Source organism: Kazachstania africana, chromosome 4 (genome assembly GCF_000304475.1).
Source record: "Kazachstania africana CBS 2517 chromosome 4, complete genome".
Lineage (NCBI taxonomy): Eukaryota > Fungi > Ascomycota > Saccharomycetes > Saccharomycetales > Saccharomycetaceae > Kazachstania > Kazachstania africana.
In genome coordinates this window covers 602,844-625,637 of record NC_018943.1, presented here as the reverse complement: position 1 = coordinate 625,637, position 22,794 = coordinate 602,844, and the positions used below count along the sequence as shown (strand labels likewise).

General features: G+C 34.8%; 14 protein-coding genes and 1 non-coding gene across 15 annotated transcripts; 8 read left to right on the top strand and 7 right to left on the bottom strand.

Moving 5' to 3' along the window:
* Positions 1–602: 602 nt before the first annotated feature.
* Positions 603–2,783, top strand: GFA1 (glutamine--fructose-6-phosphate transaminase (isomerizing) GFA1; the record flags this gene model as incomplete). Its single annotated transcript, XM_003957052.1, has 1 exon — positions 603–2,783. One exon carries the CDS (start codon positions 603–605, stop codon positions 2,781–2,783), a length of 2,181 nt encoding a protein of 726 aa, XP_003957101.1.
* Positions 2,784–3,183: 400 nt separating this feature from the next.
* On the top strand, positions 3,184–5,373 carry KAFR0D03170 (uncharacterized protein; the record flags this gene model as incomplete). The annotated part of the gene is made up of 1 exon (XM_003957051.1): positions 3,184–5,373. One exon carries the CDS (start codon positions 3,184–3,186, stop codon positions 5,371–5,373), a length of 2,190 nt encoding a protein of 729 aa, XP_003957100.1.
* Positions 5,374–5,439: 66 nt separating this feature from the next.
* On the bottom strand, positions 5,440–6,747 carry AAT1 (aspartate transaminase AAT1; the record flags this gene model as incomplete). The annotated part of the gene is made up of 1 exon (XM_003957050.1): positions 5,440–6,747. One exon carries the CDS (start codon positions 6,745–6,747, stop codon positions 5,440–5,442), a length of 1,308 nt encoding a protein of 435 aa, XP_003957099.1.
* A 635-nt stretch (positions 6,748–7,382) lies between these two features.
* Positions 7,383–8,102, top strand: KAFR0D03150 (uncharacterized protein; the record flags this gene model as incomplete). The annotated part of the gene is made up of 1 exon (XM_003957049.1): positions 7,383–8,102. One exon carries the CDS (start codon positions 7,383–7,385, stop codon positions 8,100–8,102), a length of 720 nt encoding a protein of 239 aa, XP_003957098.1.
* A 19-nt stretch (positions 8,103–8,121) lies between these two features.
* SLD2 (Sld2p) lies at positions 8,122–9,090 on the bottom strand (the record flags this gene model as incomplete). Its single annotated transcript, XM_003957048.1, has 1 exon — positions 8,122–9,090. The coding sequence occupies one exon, from the start codon at positions 9,088–9,090 to the stop codon at positions 8,122–8,124; it is 969 nt and encodes a 322-aa protein (XP_003957097.1).
* Positions 9,091–9,324: 234 nt separating this feature from the next.
* Positions 9,325–10,101, bottom strand: HAP4 (transcription factor HAP4; the record flags this gene model as incomplete). Its single annotated transcript, XM_003957047.1, has 1 exon — positions 9,325–10,101. One exon carries the CDS (start codon positions 10,099–10,101, stop codon positions 9,325–9,327), a length of 777 nt encoding a protein of 258 aa, XP_003957096.1.
* A 1,505-nt stretch (positions 10,102–11,606) lies between these two features.
* Positions 11,607–12,500, top strand: KTI12 (Kti12p; the record flags this gene model as incomplete). Its single annotated transcript, XM_003957046.1, has 1 exon — positions 11,607–12,500. The coding sequence occupies one exon, from the start codon at positions 11,607–11,609 to the stop codon at positions 12,498–12,500; it is 894 nt and encodes a 297-aa protein (XP_003957095.1).
* A 72-nt stretch (positions 12,501–12,572) lies between these two features.
* APN1 (DNA-(apurinic or apyrimidinic site) lyase APN1) lies at positions 12,573–13,667 on the top strand (the record flags this gene model as incomplete). Its single annotated transcript, XM_003957045.1, has 1 exon — positions 12,573–13,667. One exon carries the CDS (start codon positions 12,573–12,575, stop codon positions 13,665–13,667), a length of 1,095 nt encoding a protein of 364 aa, XP_003957094.1.
* A 335-nt stretch (positions 13,668–14,002) lies between these two features.
* PRR1 (serine/threonine protein kinase PRR1) lies at positions 14,003–15,532 on the top strand (the record flags this gene model as incomplete). The annotated part of the gene is made up of 1 exon (XM_003957044.1): positions 14,003–15,532. The coding sequence occupies one exon, from the start codon at positions 14,003–14,005 to the stop codon at positions 15,530–15,532; it is 1,530 nt and encodes a 509-aa protein (XP_003957093.1).
* A 234-nt stretch (positions 15,533–15,766) lies between these two features.
* Positions 15,767–16,354, bottom strand: SBA1 (Hsp90 cochaperone SBA1; the record flags this gene model as incomplete). Its single annotated transcript, XM_003957043.1, has 1 exon — positions 15,767–16,354. The coding sequence occupies one exon, from the start codon at positions 16,352–16,354 to the stop codon at positions 15,767–15,769; it is 588 nt and encodes a 195-aa protein (XP_003957092.1).
* Positions 16,355–16,685: 331 nt separating this feature from the next.
* KAFR0Dtrna3A lies at positions 16,686–16,758 on the bottom strand. Its single transcript has one exon. It is a non-coding gene; the product is annotated as a tRNA-Ala (tRNA).
* A 308-nt stretch (positions 16,759–17,066) lies between these two features.
* VPH2 (Vph2p) lies at positions 17,067–17,705 on the top strand (the record flags this gene model as incomplete). Its single annotated transcript, XM_003957042.1, has 1 exon — positions 17,067–17,705. The coding sequence occupies one exon, from the start codon at positions 17,067–17,069 to the stop codon at positions 17,703–17,705; it is 639 nt and encodes a 212-aa protein (XP_003957091.1).
* Positions 17,706–17,729: 24 nt separating this feature from the next.
* On the bottom strand, positions 17,730–18,695 carry OAC1 (Oac1p; the record flags this gene model as incomplete). The annotated part of the gene is made up of 1 exon (XM_003957041.1): positions 17,730–18,695. One exon carries the CDS (start codon positions 18,693–18,695, stop codon positions 17,730–17,732), a length of 966 nt encoding a protein of 321 aa, XP_003957090.1.
* A 317-nt stretch (positions 18,696–19,012) lies between these two features.
* DGR2 (Dgr2p) lies at positions 19,013–21,493 on the bottom strand (the record flags this gene model as incomplete). Its single annotated transcript, XM_003957040.1, has 1 exon — positions 19,013–21,493. The coding sequence occupies one exon, from the start codon at positions 21,491–21,493 to the stop codon at positions 19,013–19,015; it is 2,481 nt and encodes an 826-aa protein (XP_003957089.1).
* Positions 21,494–22,336: 843 nt separating this feature from the next.
* On the top strand, positions 22,337–22,780 carry SRP21 (signal recognition particle subunit SRP21; the record flags this gene model as incomplete). The annotated part of the gene is made up of 1 exon (XM_003957039.1): positions 22,337–22,780. The coding sequence occupies one exon, from the start codon at positions 22,337–22,339 to the stop codon at positions 22,778–22,780; it is 444 nt and encodes a 147-aa protein (XP_003957088.1).
* Positions 22,781–22,794: the final 14 nt, after the last annotated feature.

The window sequence follows — 22,794 nt, the reverse complement described above, 5'->3', positions numbered from 1 at the left end:
AAAAAAAAGTATACCTTCATATCCTAGAAAGTGTCAACACCCTCTCCCACCACTTGCTCAATGCATGTCCACTATGCTACCATTATCAAATGCCAAGATGTTGTCTCTAATTTTCTTTTGACCTTGCATGAATCAAAGTCAAATCATAATTTTCCTATTTAGGAAATCATTAAATAGATAATTCTGTTTAAATGATATCCGTCCGATTTTGAAAATAGAAATTGGCGAAATCAGCAAGTGGTAGTGATACAAAAAAAAAGAGAAAGACAGGGAGGCAGAGGGTTCTTGGTCTAAATATATATTTTTAACTTGAAGCAGAGAATTTTTCTTTTCACTTTTGGAAACAAAACGTTCTTTACGTGGAGTTGTGAAACTACTATAAATAAGAGGTCAATATTTACCCATTCTCGAACCAATTCTATTTATAGTCTAGTCTTTCTTCCATTATTCTTTTTACGAGAGAGCGTGTGTGTGTATAGACAGAGTACAAAACCTTACACGCAAGAGAAAAAGCTTTCCATAAGTATTACGTCATCTTCATTTAGGGCCAAGCAAACATTATAAACTAACCATCAATTCAAAAAGAACTCTAATACTAAGAAATGTGTGGTATTTTTGGTTATTGTAACTATTTAGTCGAAAAATCTAGAGGTGAAATTATTGACACCCTAGTCGAAGGTTTAGAACGTCTCGAATACAGGGGTTACGATTCTACTGGTATTGCCATTAATGGTGATGAATTAGATTCCACTTTCATCTTCAAGCAAATCGGTAAAGTTAGTGCTTTAAAAGAAGAAATCGAAAAACAACACCCAAACAGAGATGTCACTTTCGTCACCCATTGTGGTATTGCCCATACAAGATGGGCTACTCATGGTGAACCAAAACAAGTGAACTGTCACCCTCAAAGATCAGATGCAAACAATGAGTTCGTAGTAGTCCACAATGGTATTATTACAAACTTCAGAGAATTGAAAACTTTATTATCCAATAAAGGGCATTCTTTTGAAAGTGACACAGATACCGAATGTATTGCCAAACTGTTCAAACATTTATACGATATCAACTTACAAAATGGTACAGAATTAGATTTTCATGAGTTAACCAAACTGGTTCTACAAGAATTGGAAGGTTCTTACGGTTTATTATGTAGATCATCTCATTATCCAGATGAAGTGATCGCCACAAGAAAAGGTTCTCCATTATTAATTGGTGTCAAGTCTGAAAAGAAATTGAAGGTAGATTTTGTTGATGTTGAATTCCCAGATGATAGTAAAGTTGGAAAACCTGAAACACCAATACTTTCTGCTGACGGTAGTGCTGTCTCAAATGATATTTCAGTTACCTCAAATAAGAAAACTCCACAGTCTTTTATCAATAATACTTCAGAAGAAAGTAATTTATTACCCATCGCCGCAAATGATTTTAATTTAAGACATTCACAATCTAGAGCTTTCTTATCAGAAGATGGTTTTCCAACTCCAGTTGAATTCTTTTTATCATCCGATGCTTCATCTGTTATTAAACACACAAAGAAAGTCTTATTTCTAGAAGATGATGATATAGCACATATTTATGATGGTGAATTACACATTCATAGGTCAAGAAGAGAAGTTGGCGCATCTATGACTAGATCCATTCAAACTTTGGAAATGGAATTAGCTCAAATCATGAAAGGCCCATACAAACATTTCATGCAAAAAGAAATTTATGAACAACCAGAATCTACTTTCAATACTATGAGAGGTAGAATTGATTTCGAGAATGATAGTATAATGTTGGGTGGCCTAAAGGCATGGTTACCGGCAATAAGAAGGGCTCGCAGGCTGATCATGATTGCTTGTGGTACATCTTACCATTCCTGTCTAGCTACGCGTGCTATATTTGAAGAGTTATCAGAAATCCCAGTTAGTGTGGAATTGGCATCTGATTTCTTAGACAGAAAATGCCCCATTTTCAGAGATGACATATGTATTTTCGTGTCACAAAGTGGTGAAACTGCTGATACTATGCTGGCATTGAACTATTGTTTGGAAAGAGGTGCTTTAACCGTTGGTATTGTCAACACTGTTGGTTCATCTATTTCTAGAGCAACCCATTGTGGTGTACACATAAATGCTGGTCCAGAAATCGGTGTTGCGTCTACAAAGGCATACACCTCTCAATATATTGCTTTAGTTATGTTTGCCTTATCCTTATCAGATGATAGAGTCTCTAAACAAGAAAGAAGGAAATCTATAATCCAAGGTTTAAAACTAATCCCAAGTCAAATTAAACAAATTTTGAAAGTGGAACCAAAGATTAAGGAACTCTGTAAAACGCAACTACAGGGTAAAAAGTCTCTTTTATTACTGGGTAGAGGCTATCAATTTGCATCTGCTTTAGAGGGTGCTTTGAAGATTAAGGAAATATCATATATGCACTCCGAAGGTGTTTTGGCCGGTGAGTTAAAACACGGTGTTTTAGCCCTTGTAGATGAGAATCTTCCAATTATCGCTTTTGGTACAAGAGACTCTTTATTCCCCAAAGTTGTTTCATCAATTGAACAAGTTACTGCCAGAAAGGGCAGTCCTATCATTATTTGTAATGAAAACGACGAAGTTTGGACCAAAAAGGCAGAAACATTGAATTTAGTCACTTTAGAAGTTCCACAAACTGTCGATTGCTTACAAGGTTTATTGAACATTATTCCACTACAACTAATTGCATACTGGCTAGCTGTAAATAACGGAATTGATGTTGATTTCCCAAGAAATTTAGCAAAATCCGTTACTGTGGAATAAGAAAATAATAATAAAACAAAAGAAGAATTACATCTGCGTAAAGTGAATAGATAACTAAATAGTTTAATGAAAACTCAAAAAATTTAATTTCGTAATTACTAAAACAAACTTTAACTTTTCTCTTATATTTTTATTTATAGCTTACAAAAATTGAACGACTCTCGTTTGAAATTCGTCACACTTTTGTTTTCGCCTGACGTATGGAAAAAAAAAGCGAAGAACAAAAGGGGCATCAAATTTTCAGATGTCGAGCAATTTCGACATATTCAGCAGTCGAACGACAACCTTCAGTGAGACAGTGTCAAGAGCTATCTTTCACTAGTCAGCAGAAAACATAAAATAAATAACATTATTTTCTAATAATATTGTAAAATGCTATGAAAGCAACAACAATCTACTGATGTCGTTCAATTATAATAAATTTCAAAATAACCCAGCAAATAAGAATGCCATTGCAGCGGCAGCAGCGGTGGCAAACGCATTAAATGATGATGGGGTTACCCTAGATACCAGTAAATTGGTCTCCTATAATAAAACGCCTCGAACATACTCACTCAATGACCATACTTCCAAGAGAAAATGGGGTCATCGAAAAAAGAAGCACCAGGAAAAGGATCTTTTCACTACCAATTCTGTCCAGGGAAGTACTTCCACTTCGGACAAACATAATACATATAAAGACTCAACTAGTGGCATGAGACTGCAAAAGAAGTATATCCCGAGCCCTTCAGGTCTAGTGGCTGTCGATGTTCTAGTACTAGATAAGCAAACACCTAATGCCAGCCCAAGGCAAATACTTACTAGAAGGTCAAATATCTTTGACCCAAATAATGCCCCAAATTCATTGTCAAGAAAGACGAGAGTTACAAGATCATATATTAATATTCCAAGACAATCAACCAATACAACTAATAACAGTGTAACATTACCCAATTCTGGTCGTCATTTCACGAATTCAACATTTCGAAGTAGAAAAACTTCCCCTAGTTCTCAAAACTGCTCTTTAGTCTCTTGTCATTCCAGAAATAGGAACAGTATGTCAAGTTTAGTGTCAAGTAATGCCTCTGGTGACAGCATAGTGGTCCAATTAGAGAAAGTAAACGAACATGTCGAGCCAAGGGGGAAATATAACATGCATGAACATAAACATACACACAGTCACAAAGGTGTCCATAAGAGAAAATTAAGTGTACCTGCAACCCAAATACAGTCTTCAAATGAAATTGATAGTGATGAGGTGTCAAAACTAAAAAGTGTCTACGAACAAATGAGTGCATCATCAAGCAAAAACAGTATAAGTTCCAGCAGGATAAGCCATAAGTTGACAAACACCAGTGAGGGATTTACCGCACATGAGCTTTATCCTATATCGTCAGGAGAGAATATTAATGATGCAATCTCTACCAGTTCAAATTTGAACGGAGAACCAGACGGCTTCGACTACTCTAGGAATAAAGAGCCAATCATGGATGAAGTAGATGCAATTAATGAAGAAGAAGGTATGCATAATTATGCTCAAGATATCAATCATGAAGTGAATAGCCAATACCTACTGTTTAAAGCACCAGAGGGGCCAGATGTTAAAACGGTATGTTCTATTCATGACATCCAAACTAGCGGTAATTCGACTTCAATTCAAAGAATTGATTCGGAGAGTGAAGAGATGAATAATAATGAAAATATCGCTTCTTTCCAAAATAAGGAAACGGCTAATTCAGATCTGCAGAATCTAAATAGAGTAAACATCGACGCTACGTATGCGAAAACTGTCAGTCCAAATATTGTTGTGGAAGAGTGTGCAAACTCTGATAGTGGAAATACACATGGGCTGGGAAGTGAAGTTAGAAATTTAATCAATCTACGACGGGAATGCTCAAATGACAGTCGTCAAGATAGCCGAAATAACTCGAATAATTCTGCATATTCTACATTTAGTAAAGTACCAAATCTACAAATCAGCAACAGAACAGCCACACTTACCCAAAAATCTGATCCAAGAGAGACGCATATGAATAATAATAATACGACTCTTGCTCGATATCTCAAGACAGACAGACCGTATTTATCTATCGAAAGAGCTTCCGAACCAGTACTGCACGAGCGTAGCTTATCATCGGCAAGCACGAAGATCTCACCAATCAGGCCAACACAAATGAGTTCTTCCGACATCTCATTTAGAAAAGTGAACTCCGCTAGATTTAATGAAAGTGATGCATCATCAATTTATTCAGATATCCCACTATCAAAGGCTCAACCAAATGTTCTTGGAAGTAACAGCAATAGTAGGAAGACGTCTAGCTCGTATATTTATAACAGTGATAACAGGTTTATCAAAATGGGAAGTACTAACAACAGTACTGATAGTAGAAACGGAAACAGGTTTTCCCTTTTCTTGAGTCATCATGGCGATACTGAAAATACCAGCCCATCTTTGAATGATAGTATTGAAAAACTTTCAGTTCGACCAGTCAACGCTTTAAGCGATGATGATGATGACGTTTATCGATTTGATATTGAACAGAAACAAAAGAGTCTAAAGTTTGGAAAACGACTCAAGAAATTCTTCAAACTTAAGAAGAAGGCTCGGTGAAAATTTATAAATTTTGTAACGTAAATATTGACTCTATAAAATTACACATTGTCTTCACCCAACTATTCACTTTTGTATAACCTTGGAAACATCCATCAATGCTTCACAAACGTAGTCTAAGTTTGAATCGTTAATGCCACTCAAAGATAACCTACCATCTTCAGTGAGATAAATTGAATAGTTTTGTTTCAATTGATTTACTTGCTTAGGTGTAAATCTTGTAAAATAAAACATACCATGTTGCTGTCCAAACTCAACTAAGTCATCCCAATGCAATTGCTCAAATAACTTGTTCCGTATGGAGTGTAGTCTATTAACCATAGAATTAACATCTTTAAACCATTGTTTCTTTAACTTTTCGTCAGATAAGATGGTGTTTACTATTCGTGAACCATAACCAGGCGGAGAGGAGTACATAGATCTGATTATTTTTTTTATTTGTGAATCAATTGCCAATCTGACGCTCGGTAAAGATTCATACGGCGTTATTATACTTAAAGAGCCAACCCTTTCACCATAGAGACCCATATTTTTAGCAAAGGACTGGCATAAATAAAGACCATTGTGCCATTTTCTATTATCCTGAAGACATGATCTCAGGACGTAAGCGTCTTCTACCACATCACCAGATTCCAAGCCTTGATATGCCATATCTATAATAGGAATCATGTTCAGTTCATGAACTGTGTCTATAATTTTCGTCCACTCCTCCTTTGTTGGGTCTATACCCGTGGGGTTATGACAGCATGCATGTAATACTATGCAATGGGGAACATTTGATTTATCCTTCGAGACGTTTATTCTCAAATCGTTTAACCACTTATCGACAGCCAATTTACCCGTCGTATCATTATAATACGAATAGTAGTTTATGCTATTGTGAAATCCATTTTTCTCGAATATATTAATATGGTTTGCCCATGAATAATTAGGTAACCAAATTTTATTAGAAATGAATTTTGATAAAAATCTAGCTGTAATTGCAATTGCACCCGTACCACTCAAAGTTTGGAAAAATGAGACACCATTATTAAAGTGTTTTAAATCTTTCATACACTCGTTGAAGAGAAAGTTTTTGACGTTTTGATGATACTTTTCACAACCAACGATTGGAAGATAGGATAAATTCCAATTTAAAGTCGATAAAGTTCCCATCTGTCTCTGAGCCAATGCCACTGAAGGAAGTGTGGATACTTTCCCCCATGCATCCTTGTATATTCCAACGGTTAAATTGACTTTTTTTTGATTTTTATCTTGATTGAACTTTTCAGTGAGACCAAGGATCTTATCTGGCTTAGCAACTTGAATTGTGTTCAGAAGGTTGTTATTTGTGGTAGTTATTGATCTTTTTGAAATAAGTAATCTGGAAGACATTGAATGGAAGCACCCTAATGGACTCTACGATGGTTGGAAATAGTTGTAGTAAGGCAAAAGAAAATGTGCAACGGTACGCTGTTGAACTTTACTGCTTTATTAAAACCTTTCTCTCCTAATTGCTCAATTTTAGTGGAAGAAAACGCTAATATTTAAATGACCTGAAATATATACTCCATTTGATACGAACATATATAGATATTATGTGATGTACAGCTAGTGCATTATCGAGACTATCTATCTCCTATCGAGCAACTGCAAGTCACTCATTTGGCTTTTTCTTTTTCTTCGTTTCACAGTTTATCCGCCTTGGCAAAATTTAAAGCTGTTTCGCTGCCAACTTTTATTGAAGGAGGGCGGTTTTTTCAGCAAAAAATGTCGATCGTAGCCATGCCCTCCAAGCCCTAATTCCGGTCGACTTTCAACTTTCGAACCGGAGTTGAAGCCCTAATTATGGTGATATTTAACCCTGTATTTTCCGGGCGAAGATGCCCTAATTGCAAGGGGAAGTAAGTCAAGTTCACCAAGAGAGAGTGTTTAAAGATAGGAATATTGTCACACCTTGATGATTGATAAACTTTTATCTCTTGAAAGAAAAGCTACTCAAGTGCAAAGGAAAGATATTGTGGAGTAAGATGTCAAATATACAGAATTGCAAAATTGGTATCATTGGAGCCAACGGTAAGACGGGGACCTTATTAATCTCGAAATTATTGAATTTGAAGGAGCTTGAAAATAAGAAGAATATAGTGGCATTTATACGTAATAAAGAAGCGTTCATTAAAAATATCGGTTTAGTTGACGTTGAAAAGATTACCACCAGATTATATGATCTGGAAATTGATGACGTTGAATCTTTAGCGTCCAAATGCAAAGATATTGATATATTGGTGTTTCTTGCCGGGGCAGGTAGACAAGGCAAGCAGAGATTATTTAGCGTTGACTTAGATGGTGTCTTCAAATGTGTTGAAGTATGCGAAAGGTTGGGTACTGTCCAGAGGTTTATCGCCGTTAGTGTGTTGAAAGTGGAAGATAGAAAATTTTGGTGGAACATTGAAGGTCTCAGAGGTTACTTCATAGCTAAAAAGGCTGCAGATCATGAAATTCAACGTTCGCATCTAAATTATACTATTTTACATCCTGGTTGGCTAGGAATGAGTAAGGGAACCGGGAAAATATGTGCTATTGACAAAGTTGCGGGGACATTAGTCCATAGTAACAACTATCTTGAAAGAGAAGATTTAGCAGAAGTTATAGTGGCGTGCATGCTGAATCCGAATGCTACATCGAGGCAAGTGATTCCATTAATTAACGGTGATTTGCCAATTGTCGATGCAATCAATGATATTCACTGATTAATATATAATAATATTATTATAATCTTCTTCTCTTAAAATTATTTTTCTTTCTTGAAGGTAGTTTCAATCTTCTGAAATTGTTACTCACTAAATTATACTTTTTCTTTCTCTTTGGTTTAGTCTTGATAACTTCTTGCTTTTCTTCAGGTTCAGATTCAGTATTTTCATCAATTGTTTCATTAAAGAAGGAATTTAATTGTTGCTTTTTCAATTTTTTCAATTTCTCAGGTAAGTTGATCTTTATTGGTGATAAATTTGGAGCACCAAGGGGTTTTTCCTTGATATTACGTTTTTTAACAGGTTGAGATTCTTGTATTCCTTCTTGTTCTTCCTGGTCCTTCCGTTCTTCTTGTCCTTCCTGTTCTTCTTTGGGAGAAATTGTACCGAATTCGCTCTGAATTTCATTGAATTCATCTTCCAATTGTTTTAAAGTCTTATTTAAAGATTTTTTCCATATTGGTGAAGGTGACATTGAAGTAATATTTTCATTTAATTTTGTTGGAGTCTTAAATTTAATATTTTTATTGAGAGAGAATTTCATTGGAGAATTTGGACCATATTTACTGTGTCTTTCGATTAATCGTCTTGGCTCCACATCCTGGATCAATTTATCATCTTCTTCATCATCTTCATCATCATCAGTATCAGCGGCAGCGGCAGCATTATCATCATTGTTATCGTTCAGTATCAATTTTCTTTTTACTGGAGATAGATTTAAATCAAAGATTGAGATCGAGGTACCGAAGATTTGAGGAGTTGGACCAACTTCAGTGATTTCTTGAGACGGCAGCCTTATGGGGCTGTGGTAAGTAATTTGCTGATCATGCTTTCTTTTTTTCAAATTTGAATATTTTTTATATTTTAATTTAATTTCATGATTCAATTCAATATCTTTTTTCTTTGGAGATTTATTGAATTTTTGTATAAAATCATGTTCCCATGTCTTTAGTTCCTTTCTCAGAGTGAGAAGTTCCTCTTGGTCCATGATTCTCGAAGTATTCGTATATGATTTCGAGTTTTCAATGTAATCCTGTACAATTTTTTTGTTTCTCGGTTCAAGAAATTAGTATGTATTAATTATATGTACGCGTGTGAGTGGCGATGACGCTTCTGATTTGAGATCCTTGAGCTTTGACGCGGGTTTGAATAAATATCTATATTGAGATGCCTATATACTAGTGATGATTATTAAACTTTTTTCTAGTGTATAGAAGGAATATTATAAGTTTGGAGATGTGAGGAAATCGAGTTCTGTTTGTTCGTCAATGAGTTCTTCCAATGATGGTGCTATGTAGACGTAAGAGTCCTTATTAGTGTTATTTGAAATTTCGTTGTAGGATGTGTCATTAAAATCGTCAATATTATTATATCTGGGTAAGAATTCCCATATTCTGTTATAAAAATCGACTTCTTCAGTGGAAGAAGTAGCAGTATCAGTAGTGGTTTTTGTAGTAGTATTAAATTTTTTAACATTTAATTCATGATTTGGTGTGGAAACCATTGTTTCTGTTGGAGATAAATCCATTGGAGAGAAACAATTTTTCTTCCTTATTGTATATTCATTATCCTGATCATCTTGCGATAAATCTGTATCATCAAAATTAAGAAATGCAAGATAATTATTATTATTATTATTATTATTATTATTATTATTTGTCATTGAAGAGTTTTTTTGAACTTTTGTTGGTTTCTCTGCCGTATGATTAGAATGCTTTATTGTTTTTCTACCTGGTCTTGGTCTTGGTGGTAAAATCCAATGTTTTGAAGTCTTTATAGTGATTGTATTATTATTATTATTGGAATCTACAGATGATGATTTTTTCTTTGGTAATAAAGTACTATTACAGTTTAAATTTTTTTTCAGTTTTGGTTTTATCTTTGTGAAATGAATCGAATTGTTATTAGTATTGTGAGGACGACGAATATTCAGTTTCTGTTTCAATACAGAAGTATCGTTGTTGTTGTCTTCTTGTTGTATGGCTAAAGCAGATGGCATTATTGTGTAGTTCTTTAATTATAAGAAGGAAAGGTTTATTTGAGATCTCTCTGCAAGATATTGCATTTAAATAATTGAAAATGTGTTTCCTGTTGTTAAATCTTTATAGGAAAAAGTAATATTGGATTTAAGGCGGTATAAAGTCAAAAAAAGCGGGATGATAGAGTGGATTGTCTTTATAATTGATGATGGGTTATAAATAAAAATAATAGGGAAATGGGGGAGATATTAGAAAGATATACGGTGATAGATAAAGGCAAGAGAAAAAAAAAGAAATAATCAGAAAAGGAAAGGAAAGAGTAATTTCTAAGAGTATATATATACATATATATATATATATATATGTATATGAGTGTATGGTTGACTAGTAGTAGTACGGGATGGTTGACTTGTATTGTATCCCACGATCTCGGAGAATACGATGAGTAAGAAAGAAATGCAACTAAAATGAGTCGAGAAGAATAAAAAGAATATGATGTACAGGTAGTTAGTTAGCTTCTTTTCTTGATGGTTGCAAGAAAAGCCAAGTTCTCTTTTTGACAGTTTTCTAAGTAGTTGCAGTGGGAATGGCAGTGCTGAAAGGGGTAGGTGCAATGTATGTGAGCGTGTGTGAGCTACACATAAAGTGTGTGTGTGAGAGAGAGAAAGGGAAGGAGATCCGCGGGGTTAAATAAGAGTGAGTTACGCTTTTGAGTTTTTTGCTTGGCTGAAGTGGTATGTCTGGCGCGTCCTTGTTTTTTATGATGGTTAGAGTAGTGCAGGGAAGAATAGAAAAAAAAAAATGATCGTCGGTATAGCGGAGGTGGCCATACGTGCGCGGCCATGTCTTTGTGATGCAACAAACTGCTGTCCGAAGAAGCATCCGTTATCCTCATCACGCCGCGGTGACAAGAACAGCGAACGAGCGAATCGGTGCAGCTTGGACGCAACTCAAAATGAAATATTATTTCCGATAACGACAGGGGGGGGGGGGTGGGAAGGAAAGTCAGAAGAGTCCGCATTGACGGGGACAGACAATAAATAGTAGTGAGTGTATTTATGGAGTTAACGGGTCGGGGAATACAAAATGACAGCGGAGCTACTACGACGATACTACGTAAACATTATATCCGGCATGCATGCACAATAATAGTCATTGCGGATGAAACGCAACGCAATAAATGCGCTCCACGTGTTTTTCTTCTGTGTAACTAAGCGTATCTCTCATTATTATTATTATTATTATTATTATTATTATTATTATTATCATAATCGCCATTATTGTTATAGTTAAAATTATTGTTATAATTATTACTAATAAAAGTCATCCAAATCTCGGCCAGATTAGACAATCCCAAGTCTCTAGACCTTCCTTCCTTCCTTCCTTCCTTCTCCCACGTCTATTAATCCTTACAACCAACCGCATTTGCTTTTTCAAGTGAAAAAAAAAAAATTTTTTTTGGCTCTTTTTTTTTCATCATGTCAAGGCATCACTACAACAAGAAATTAATCAACCAATAGATTAAATGCCTCTAATCTTATTTACTGGTTACCCATCAAGTGGGAAGACTACAAAGGCAAAAGAACTAATCTCTTTACTCTCAACAAAGACAAACAAGAAAATCATCTATCATTCAGATGATACTCTTTCAATATCACATCAAGATTATGAAAACTCAAAAGATGAAAAAAATTTGCGTTCAAAGATAACTTCTGTAGTGAAAAGAGATCTCTCAACGAATAACATCGTTATTATAGACTCATTGAATTATATCAAAGGGTTCCGTTATCAATTACATTGTGAAGCTAAAAATATGTCAACTCCATTTGCTTTAATTCATATAATGTGTCCCGTTGATACTTGCCAATTATGGAATTCAAATAATACTACAAATCAATGGGATTCAAATCTTCTATCTCAATTGATAGATAGATACGAAGAACCAAATGATATGAATCGTTGGGATTCTCCATTGTTCCCAATTTACTCTCCAACTGATAAATTCGACGATAATTTAATTTCAAAAATTGTATCAATCGTCGATTCATCAACAACGTCAAATCCAAGATCTGTCTTAAAACCAAATTCTGTAACTAAACAAACTTTACAACCATCAACAACAAATTTCATTTCAATATTAGAAAGGCAAACTACAGACATCGTCAACATTATCATCGCAAGAATTAAAGATCTAAATGAAATTGGTCAATCCTACCATGGTCAACGTATAATCATCGTACCCAACGAGGATATCGATCAATCAATTTATATCGATCTACCATTAAGTGGTACTGTCAATTTACCCGTATTACAAAGACTAAAGAGACAATTTATCAATCTTAATAAGATTAGAATTATAGAAAATGATAGAATTATTCACCTCTTTGTAGATTATTTAAGTAAAAATTTAAATAAATAATAAGTAAACGTGTAAGACATTGATTTGAAAAAAAAAAAAATAAATGTAAATCCGTTTATAACAAACAAACCAATGTCGAACTTTATCAGATCAACTAAATCAAATTTCAAATTCGGTGCTCACGTCACAATCAAAGGTGGTATCTCAAATAGTGTAACAAACGCTCATAATATAGGCTGTAATGCATTTGCTTTGTTTTTAAAATCTCCTAAAAAATGGCTTTCTCCACAATACACCAACGAAGAAATTTCAAAATTCAAAGAGAATTGTATCAAATTCAATTATAACCCTTTGACTGATATCCTACCACATGGTCAATATTTCATCAACCTTTGTAATCCAGATCCAGAAAAAGTCACAAAGAGTTACGAATCATTCATCGATGAACTGAATCGTTGTGAATCATTAGGTATCGGTCTTTACAATTTACATCCAGGCTCTGCAATTAATGGCGATTTCGAGACTCAATTGAAACAATTAGCCACGCATATCAACAACGCCATCAATGAAACAAAATTTGTTAAAATTGTATTGGAGAACATGGCTGGTAATGGTAATCTAATTGGTGCAAAATTATCTGATTTTAAAACTATAATAAACGAAATCGAACCTAAAAATAGAAACCGTATTGGAATTTGCATTGACACTTGTCATACTTTCGTGGCAGGCTTTAATCTATTAGATGAAGACTCTTTCACTCAATTTTGGAAAGATTTTGATGAAATTATTGGTCTCAAATATTTAAGTGCCATTCATTTAAATGATTCAAAGGCACCTACTCTATCGAACAAAGATCTTCATGAAAAGATCGGTCAAGGGTTCCTGACACTAAACTTCTTCCATAATTTGGTAACTTCAAACTTGGATTTTTTGAAAAATATACCAATTGTATTAGAAACACCTATAACAAACAATATCAAATTCGAAGAATACGGTGAAGAAATCAAAATGTTAGAATGGTTGGAAGAACTAGGTCCAGATGTTAAAGATAATCAAGAATTTTTAGATAAATTCGAAGCTTTACAAAAATTAGGTGAATCTTCACGTAAAGAACAACTACAAAAATTCCAAACGAAGCAGTCAAAAACTACCAAGAAAAGAAAAGCTACTAATGGCTCAATAGACATTACTAAACAACTATCAAAGAAATCTAAAACAGTAAAATAATCTCTATCTTATATATGAATAAATTGTGTTTTTTTTTCGCGCCATGTTTTTGGATCAAAGCAAAACAAACAAGAAAAATATATAAAACCTTAACAATCTTAAATAAATAACATCAAAGAAAGGCGGCCGATTTTTTAATGCTAATTTCACTAGTACTTTCGTGAGAATAAGGTAGATTTAATAATTTTGCTCATAACAATCAATCTCCAACCTGCTGCAACTCTGTTGTAACATATTTTTCGGAAGAAACAACTTAATTCACTGCATATATAAATCTCGACTTCTAGTTACCCTTTATTTTTGGATCCAATTGTAACACTCATACAGTTCGAACAATGGTCTCTGATGCAAATAATGAAAACACTGAAACAGAAAATCCGTCTGGATCTGAAGATGTTGTCTCCGATCCAAATATTCATACTCCTAGCCTATTAGAGAGACAATTTGGTAAATTTCAATCTAATGATGCTACAAATGATACTTCACTTGGAAACACTGATGTAAGCACTACAACACCCCTCAGTCTTAGTATACCAACTTTTGAGAATGTTTACGAGTTACCCACTCCAATGATTTATTCACCAAATTCACCTAAATTTACATTTTCACCAAAAGCCTCCAAAGACTCCACATTTCGACCACTTCACATCGACAAGAAACGACAACTGCATCACAAGAACCTAGAAGAAGTCAAAGATACTGCTCGTATTGTGTCTGAATTGATTCCTCCTCCTTCTATCAGCTCAAAACGTATCATATCGCTTCCTTCTGTCAATAATGAAGTTCCCTCTTTATCACTACATACAGTTAAAGAAGAAGAAGAAGAAGAAGAGGAAGATGCAATTTCACAAGATGAAACACAATTGACTGGTTTCTTATTGAACAATCTTGATACACCAATCGAATATACGAAAGTAAGACAAATTGGAACAGGCAATTTTAGTACCGTCAATCTTTATCAAAATATGAATACGAATGAATTTGTTGCCATTAAGAAAATGAAATATCCAAACGATATGATATCAAACACTGAAAAATTATCCAGATTGGAAAGTTCATTAACAAGAGAAATCAAAGTACTTCAAAATCTTAATCATCCATGCATCATAAGTCTATTTGGCATCAACAATGAAATGTTCCTAAATTCAACAAAACCATTATCTGATTTAATTAGAAAATATAAACCTGATAATGTCAAGAATTTACCAGCATGTGAATTAATAATGTCATTTTGTCATGGAGGTGATTTGCTTCATGCCATGACCTTAGTATCTGGTGATTTAGACCTTTGGTTAATACAAAGAATATTCACTGAGTTAGCCATTGCAGTAAAATACTTACATGAAAACTCTATTGTTCATAGAGATTTAAAGTTAGAAAATATTCTATTGAATTATTCAATTGAAGAAATTATTGAACTGCATCGTAATGAAAATATAAATTTCAATTGTTTCAATCTAATTAAATTGGGTGACTTTGGTCTTTGTAAAAAATTGGAATCATCAGATGAATTATGCACTACAAGATGTGGTTCTGAGGATTACATTTCACCAGAAATTTTAATGGGCATACCATATGACGGACATTTAAGTGATACATGGGCATTGGGGGTTATATTATATTCGTTACTTGAGGATAGACTTCCCTTTGACCCGCCACCAAATTCTAATTTGAGGCAACGTAATAGACCAATATCACACAGAATTGCAAGATTTGAATGGAGGTGGTTCAAATTTGCTAATTCAAATTCATCGGCCAAGGACATTGTGACAAACACTTTAACAAGAAAAAACCAACGTTGGGACATAAATAGCATATACCAATCATCTTTTATCAAAGATATCAGCGATACACTAGAGTTTTAAATTAATTTAGCCGCTAATTTCACTCAGAAGGTTTAATCCCAAGTACTCTACTATTCATACTTTATTCTCCTACTTCTCCATATTACTTTACGTTACTAAAGAGCACTAATAACAATATTTAATTATAATAGATACATATACATCAAGCATAGATTATGTAAGTTTTTTTTGAACTTTTTTAGTGTCAAAAAAAAGAATATACTTACAGATACATTACTATTTACATAATCATATCTAGTCTTTCTTTTCATCCTCCTCTTCTTCATTTTCTACATCATCATCTTCTTCATCTGATTCGACTTCCCTAGCAGTCATATTAGCGGATGCACCTAACATTTCTTGTAAATTTCCAGCACCACCAGCACCTTGCATCAATTGACTAAAATCAAGTGAATTTAAATCTTGATCATTTGTTTGAGGAATTTCTTCTTGTTCATCTTCATCGACCCACTTATCAAAATCGGTCTTGATGTAAGGATATTTGATCTTTTCTTTAGTTAAGCGTGGCCAATATTCAGTTTGTAAATCTTTCTTGAAGATCTTTAAGAAGTAATGTTGGCCATTAGCCTTCTTGTGTAGTGTTAAATCAGGTAGAATTTCCTTAAAAAAATCAATTTTCAAATTATAATGGTGCGATTCTTCATCCCCTCTATGAGGTAGCGACTTGGCATCTAATTCCATTGAATTAGCATCAATCTTCAAGCTAGGTTTGTCACAATCTGGTATGCTAATTGTCAACAGAAGGTAATTCTTATCCTTGTCATTATCACTGGATCTTTGGGCCCATAGAACTTCTGGGATTAGTGTATTATTAGATGACATTCTCAATGCAGTTGCTGTACTTTATAAAACTTCAATAAGTTACTAGACACTTTGATCATTCGTCGAGCTTGAAAAGTAATTTTACACAATCCTGTCCCCTTTTATACTAACCGGAAAGTTTCTTCACCCGCCTTACCAAAAAAAATATACGCCGAATATTCTAGAATTGTAAGGAAAAACAAACCGCTGGTGATATATTAAAAGATGGGGTACGTGGACACATTTACAGTGCAAGCCCAGCTATGTTCTCAACCAGACGGTTCAGCACTGATTGAGATTTGTTGTGGGTTAGTTGAAGGCAACATGAAAAGATTATTGAGGACAAAAAGATTGGACGCAACCGGAATCGAACCGATGACCTCTTCCTTGCAAGGGAAGCGCGCTACCAACTGCGCCATGTGCCCATAGTACTTTTGTATTCTCGTGAGTATTTGCTCCCTTCTATTATCCGCTTGCATGACATACAGCCCCCCACACTACAAAAAACAAAATGCGAACTATCAGGAAGTGACAGTTGACTCCATCTTCACATCATACTCGCTAGACAGTACATGGTGACGCTGAAACAATAGGTAACTTTCATTCACTAAGTGAAATCGTTTCTGATCTAATTTAGCAACGTTTTTCACTCCACGAGAAAAAAGATGTTACTTTTGCATCGTTAACATGTAGCTGCTCTATTGAAGAGAGAAAAGGAAATGATCATATAATAATGTTTGAGATTGAAATCAATGAGCCACTAAAAATTAAACTACAGGAACTCAATGAAACAACAAAGAGAGATGAATTCAATACTGAGATCAATAGTTATTTGCAAAAGAAAAGTATACCAATTTCAGCGCTATTAGATTTTTACGAAACATACTGGAAAGATGCAATCAGATTAAAAGACCTTCTAACGCCATTTGATTTCAAATTCAAAGAGAAATATGTTCCAGGATCAGGATATTCTACTGAATTCAAGAAACAATTAGAACTCTTAAGTTTGAAAGAACAAGAACTTGAATACCAAACAATGATTAGAAATGACAAGTCGATAACTTTACAGACCATGAACATGGATAACGACAACTTAACAATGTCTAAGATTAATAAACAGATAAAAGAACAAATCACTACTATTTTCAATATCCTGATAAGCGTACTTTCAGTGATTTGGGCGATTTGGTATTGGTCTAAAAGTTCTGCTGGGTTGGCTATTCACTATAGAATCTTACTATGCTTATTTTTTGGGTTGTTAGTCCTCATCGCAGAGGTAGTGCTATATAAAAGTTACTTAAATAAAATCCATGATGCCAAAGTTAGAGAAAAAAATAAGAAGGAAAGGAAGAAAATAGTGAAGACACTTTAAAAAATGCAACGTGTTTTTTTATGTCTAAGGTTTTAGAATCCTACTTTCAATGGAATAGACAAATTTCATTGTTTGTTCCATGGCGGTTAAACAGATAATTGTATGTGGTGCCATCCTGAGCAAATGTGCGTCAAAACCTTTATATAATGCAGATATTCCTTCCACTTTGGCAGTTTTAACCATACAATCGATTGGTCCTTTATACCTGTTATCTCTTTGATTATATATTCTCGTCAAAACGACATCCCACGGATTCATAATGATCGTAACAACAATTCCGGCAACCATACTGGAAGCAAGATGTAAGCCAGGCCCATCTCTCATTATATCATTTCGAATGAAGAAATTTTTTGTTGCATTATAAGTAGGTAATTGTGCGGCAGAACCAATACTAGTTCTTAGGATAGCAGCATCAACTCCTCGAAATAGGCCCTTTATACCATTTTCTTTAAAGATTGCAGTAATTCCATGCCATAAACCAGAATAATGCGTTTGATCACCCATCTTGATTATATTAGAATACGATTGCATCCTCGTCTTAACTAAATACAAGGGGGATCCGACGACACCACCAATTGCCCCAGAAATGGCACCAGAGGTAGCATTTATAGTGACATTTTGAACTTTATGTGGTTCAATGCTTGAATAAAAGAATTGATTCAGCGATTTCCGTATAGGTTCGTAAAATCCCAATCTTGAACCATTTAAACCAATTTGATAAAAATATGCAGCAAATAAACCTTTTTGTAGGCCTCTTATACCTTCATTCTTGAAAATCACTCGAAATGCTTGCAGTGGATTTCGATATATGTGATTCGCCTGTGCTGATACCGCTGAAGATAATTCTCCTTGTAACTGTAACCTAGTTTTAATCATCTCGATGGGATTTGTAACTGTCACTGCAATGCAAGCAGCAAGACCGCCTGCTGTAAACGAACCAACTTTCGATAATTTTTGGGCTGCTGTTTGTTCAATCTCTTTCTTGGTCATCACTTGTACGTTTCCCTAAATCATAGCTCCCTTTGCCAATCATCATTGAAGAATACAGTAGCTATTGCTTATATAAGTACTATGAATCATCCACAAATATTTGTATATCAATATCCACTTTCTCGAAGTACTCTCGAATGAATCATTGATATTTCCCCCACAGTAAGCGGTACCGGCAAATCGCGTCGAAGACAGTAATCTAAATCTTATCTTTTTTTAATCAGCAAGAGATGAATATATATTTACACGTGAGGTACGTATATAAATCAGAGGTAAAAGAATAGGAAGTATGTGCAGAAGGTAGACCAAGTATATTCTTATCTGAAGTTGTTTAGTACCGTACCACAGTCAAGACAATAATAGCCATTTTCTCTTTGTCCCAATGCATTCTTGAAAGTGGATTCAAACCGAGTACCGTTACAAATGTTACATCTGAGCTCAATTTGAGTTTCGTCTGAAATCGTAGTATTTGAGTTCGTAAAAGAAGTTGAACTGTCGTGTGCCGATTTGGTCGAAATAAGACTTCCTTCCGATTTTGTCATATTCGGTTTCACGATATTCGATCTTGTTGAATAATGATTGTTTAAAGTACCTGGAATATTTACATTATAATTCGATATCTCCTGGCTGGATATTGGCTCAGATAAGATGTCTGATATGGAACTTTTTGGCTTGACAGTCACGTTCTTGAGACTTTGAAGTTTTGCTAAAACATTCTTTCTAATTTTGGGGGACATATCTGTCCTAAAGATTCGGATCAGTCCATTACTATCCGTAGTTACTAGGATAGTCCCAATAGCATCTGAAACACTAGATGATGTACTAGTTGAATGTAATATACCTTTAGTAACTTCTTGCTCCTTTAAATATTGCAATGATAATTCACATATGAAGTCATTTGATAAGGATAAGACCTTGGAAGTTTCATTAGGTGCAATTACGGCTGTAGTAATTGGCGCATGGTGTGCATGAAATGAAATATAATGGGAATTCTTTTTAGAGTAAGAGTCTGCATTATTATGTGACCTCGCTAAATATTTGATAGGGTTTGAGAACAATGGGTGATGATGACTGTGTCTTGGCCTTGTATCTGATTCTGATTCGAAAGCATCATGAAAAGCGTTAGGATTAGAAATATTACCATTACCTGATACGGATCTATTCAATAAATCCCTTATCTTAGCAGTTGGTTTCGATTCCGATTGTAAATTATCTAATAATATGAATGCATCATAAGAGTTCAGTTTCCAACTATATAACCAATGATCCTCACTGCTAGAAATGACAATTGGTTGTTTTTTCCAAATTTGAAATTGTGCCTCATGCTGTGAGGATCCGCTATGGAATCCCTTTAAGAATTCGAGCAACTTCAATGAAACCAAATCGAATACTCTAATCCTTGAATCATTCGATGTTACTACAATTTTAGTAGTATCTTTAGCAGACGCCTGTACAACTTGGATCCCAGTAATTCTTGGACCTTTAAAAGACTTTTCTGGGCTTTCTGTTGTCGGTGAAGATGAGGTTGAAGAAGCAGTAACTTTAGCGCGCTCTCCTTGAGTCTTTTTATCTTTTACATGAAATAAACTAATGTGTTTCAATCCTGCAGTCTCTAGGACGTGGATCCAACCATTGAAAGTTCCCACTACAGTAAATTTACCATCCACAGGGCTTATAGCAATGGAAGTAATCAGATCACCACAATCATATTCATAACTCACTTCACTATCAACAATGGACCACAGTCGGCATTTATGATCAAGGCATCCGGTAATGAAAAAGCGATCGTCATTGGGATGGAACTTTGCACCTGTAACAAAATCAGCATGAACAAAAGTTTTCAATGATTCCTTTCTGTCAACATGCCAAAGTCTTACAGTCTTGTCCATTGAGGCTGTCAATATGAAATTATTTTTTGACCAATCTAGGTCCAAGATATCATAGTGATGTTCCTTGAACACTTTAACGGGTTTTGGTCTGAATAGAGGTGCGTATAAATTTACACTCTCAGTGTTATTTTTATTCTTCTGTGGTTGCTTCAATTTGGCCAATGTTTGCTGCATAGATACATTATTAGATTTTTCTATACGATCCAACTCCCATCTCTCCACCGGACTACTTATGACTTTCCATATTCTCAATACACCGTCTTTACCGGCCGTTGCCATATATTTACCATCTTTACTGAATTTTGTGGACCAAATAGCAGTTTGTGAAAGATCTGCTCTTGAAGATATGGATATCCGTTTATTCAATGGTTTCGAAGCACGTTCTTCACCAATTTCCAGTTCCTGAGCCAAAAACAGCCGTTTAAAGGGTCCATTTTCTGATCTATTCGTTTTTTTATGAAATAGCTTGATATATTTAGGTTTTCTCAAATATTCCAAGAATTCCTCCTTGTTAATTTGACCTAAGTCCAACAACTCACTTAGAGGGTTTGATTCTCTACGTATACGATCTCCTACAGTCTCTAAATGTCGCAGATTAAGCTTTGAAGGAGAGTAACTTGACCTTGTCTTTTCATTTAAACCACTATTAGTCATTCTGAATTTCAAAGGTTTAATATCTGCGGAATATATAGGATTTCGTTGTGAGAATACATCATTTTTCTGTTTACTAGCAATTTCACTTGGTGTTTGCACACTATCAGATTCATCATCATCCTCCTCATCATCATTTTCAGTGGTGCTGTCATTTCTCAATTCATCTGACGTATCTTCCATAGATCCAGACCTGCCTGCACTAGATTGATCTTTCGTGGGTGTGTTCTTCGTGGGTGTAGTTCTCAACTTAAACATGGTATTCCGAAATGTATAGATCACAAACTAGCCAGTACTTTTGAGAGAGGAAGAAGGATATACTAGCACGGAGGAAACAGATCCAGTATCAGTGAGTTATCTTTTATACAATTACCCTTTTGTTGTATAATATAATATACTTGACAAAGCACGTCTAATGGTCCCGAATTCAGCCACTGTGATTATTCGAATCAGAGTAACAAGGGCTTCTCGAGGCTTCTGCAATAAAACCCTTCTGTCTTTTGCTAGTCAAGGTATCGATCGCATGTTATTAAGGTCTCGATCTTCAAGCCCAAACAGGGTGTATATTCCGTGGAAAGAAGCCCGGATCCGAGTCCAGCAGAGAGAGAGAGAGAGAGAGAGAAAGAGAGAGTTGTGGGTTACCATTGACACATGTGAAGCAGTTCTATTTATAGCTTGAGAAAAGAGAGAGTTCCCATTCTGACAGGCTCGGATCTTAGTATTCTGTCACCATCAATATTCAAGTTACTAGTGATGGTGGTAGCCTGCTCTACCACTTTCTTATGTTGAAGATGTCACAGGATCACTTCCGAACATAATTAGGCTCGGATGGTCAGTGGCTCCAAGAAACGTAAACTTCTCTTGCTAATTTTGACAGCATATGATTCGATAGCACATGAGCCATAAGAGATGGTTGTAAAGAGTTAACAAATTAAGCCTCGATACCTCTGTCATATTCCATTCGGCTGGCTGTGTCTTTTCTTTGAATAGCTGGCAGTTGCAGTGCTTCAACGAAAAAAAAATCGTAAAAAACATACTCAGACTAAGCAACTGAATTGGAAATTTATGACTAACAAGCATTAGAGAATATCACATAATATCATGTCAGTTAAGCCCATTGATACATTTATAGTGAATGGTATAAGATTATTCGAAATAAATCCATCACAATCGACAATTTCCATAACATATAATCCAAAAAATGGCAAGAAAGAGAAAAGTTCAAATGTTTCATTCAAGATTCATAACCCTCATTTGAACACAAACTACAAATTTAGGACAAATAAAAGTAAAGACGTCTCAAAGCTACTGAACTCATTGGGCCCAAGAGGTGTCACTATTATCCCAAAGAGGAAAATAACCAAAAAACTGTTGCATGCTGATAAAACAAGCAAGAAGATTAAAACTATCAACACTGTTGGTCTAAGTGCTTTTATGGCTAATACTAAAGTTAAAGAATATATTCCTGAAACAAAAGCTGCACCAGCAACCACTAATTTGTCTAAGAAAAAGAAAAGCAAGAGCAGGAATAAGAAGAAACATTAAATATACATGTATGC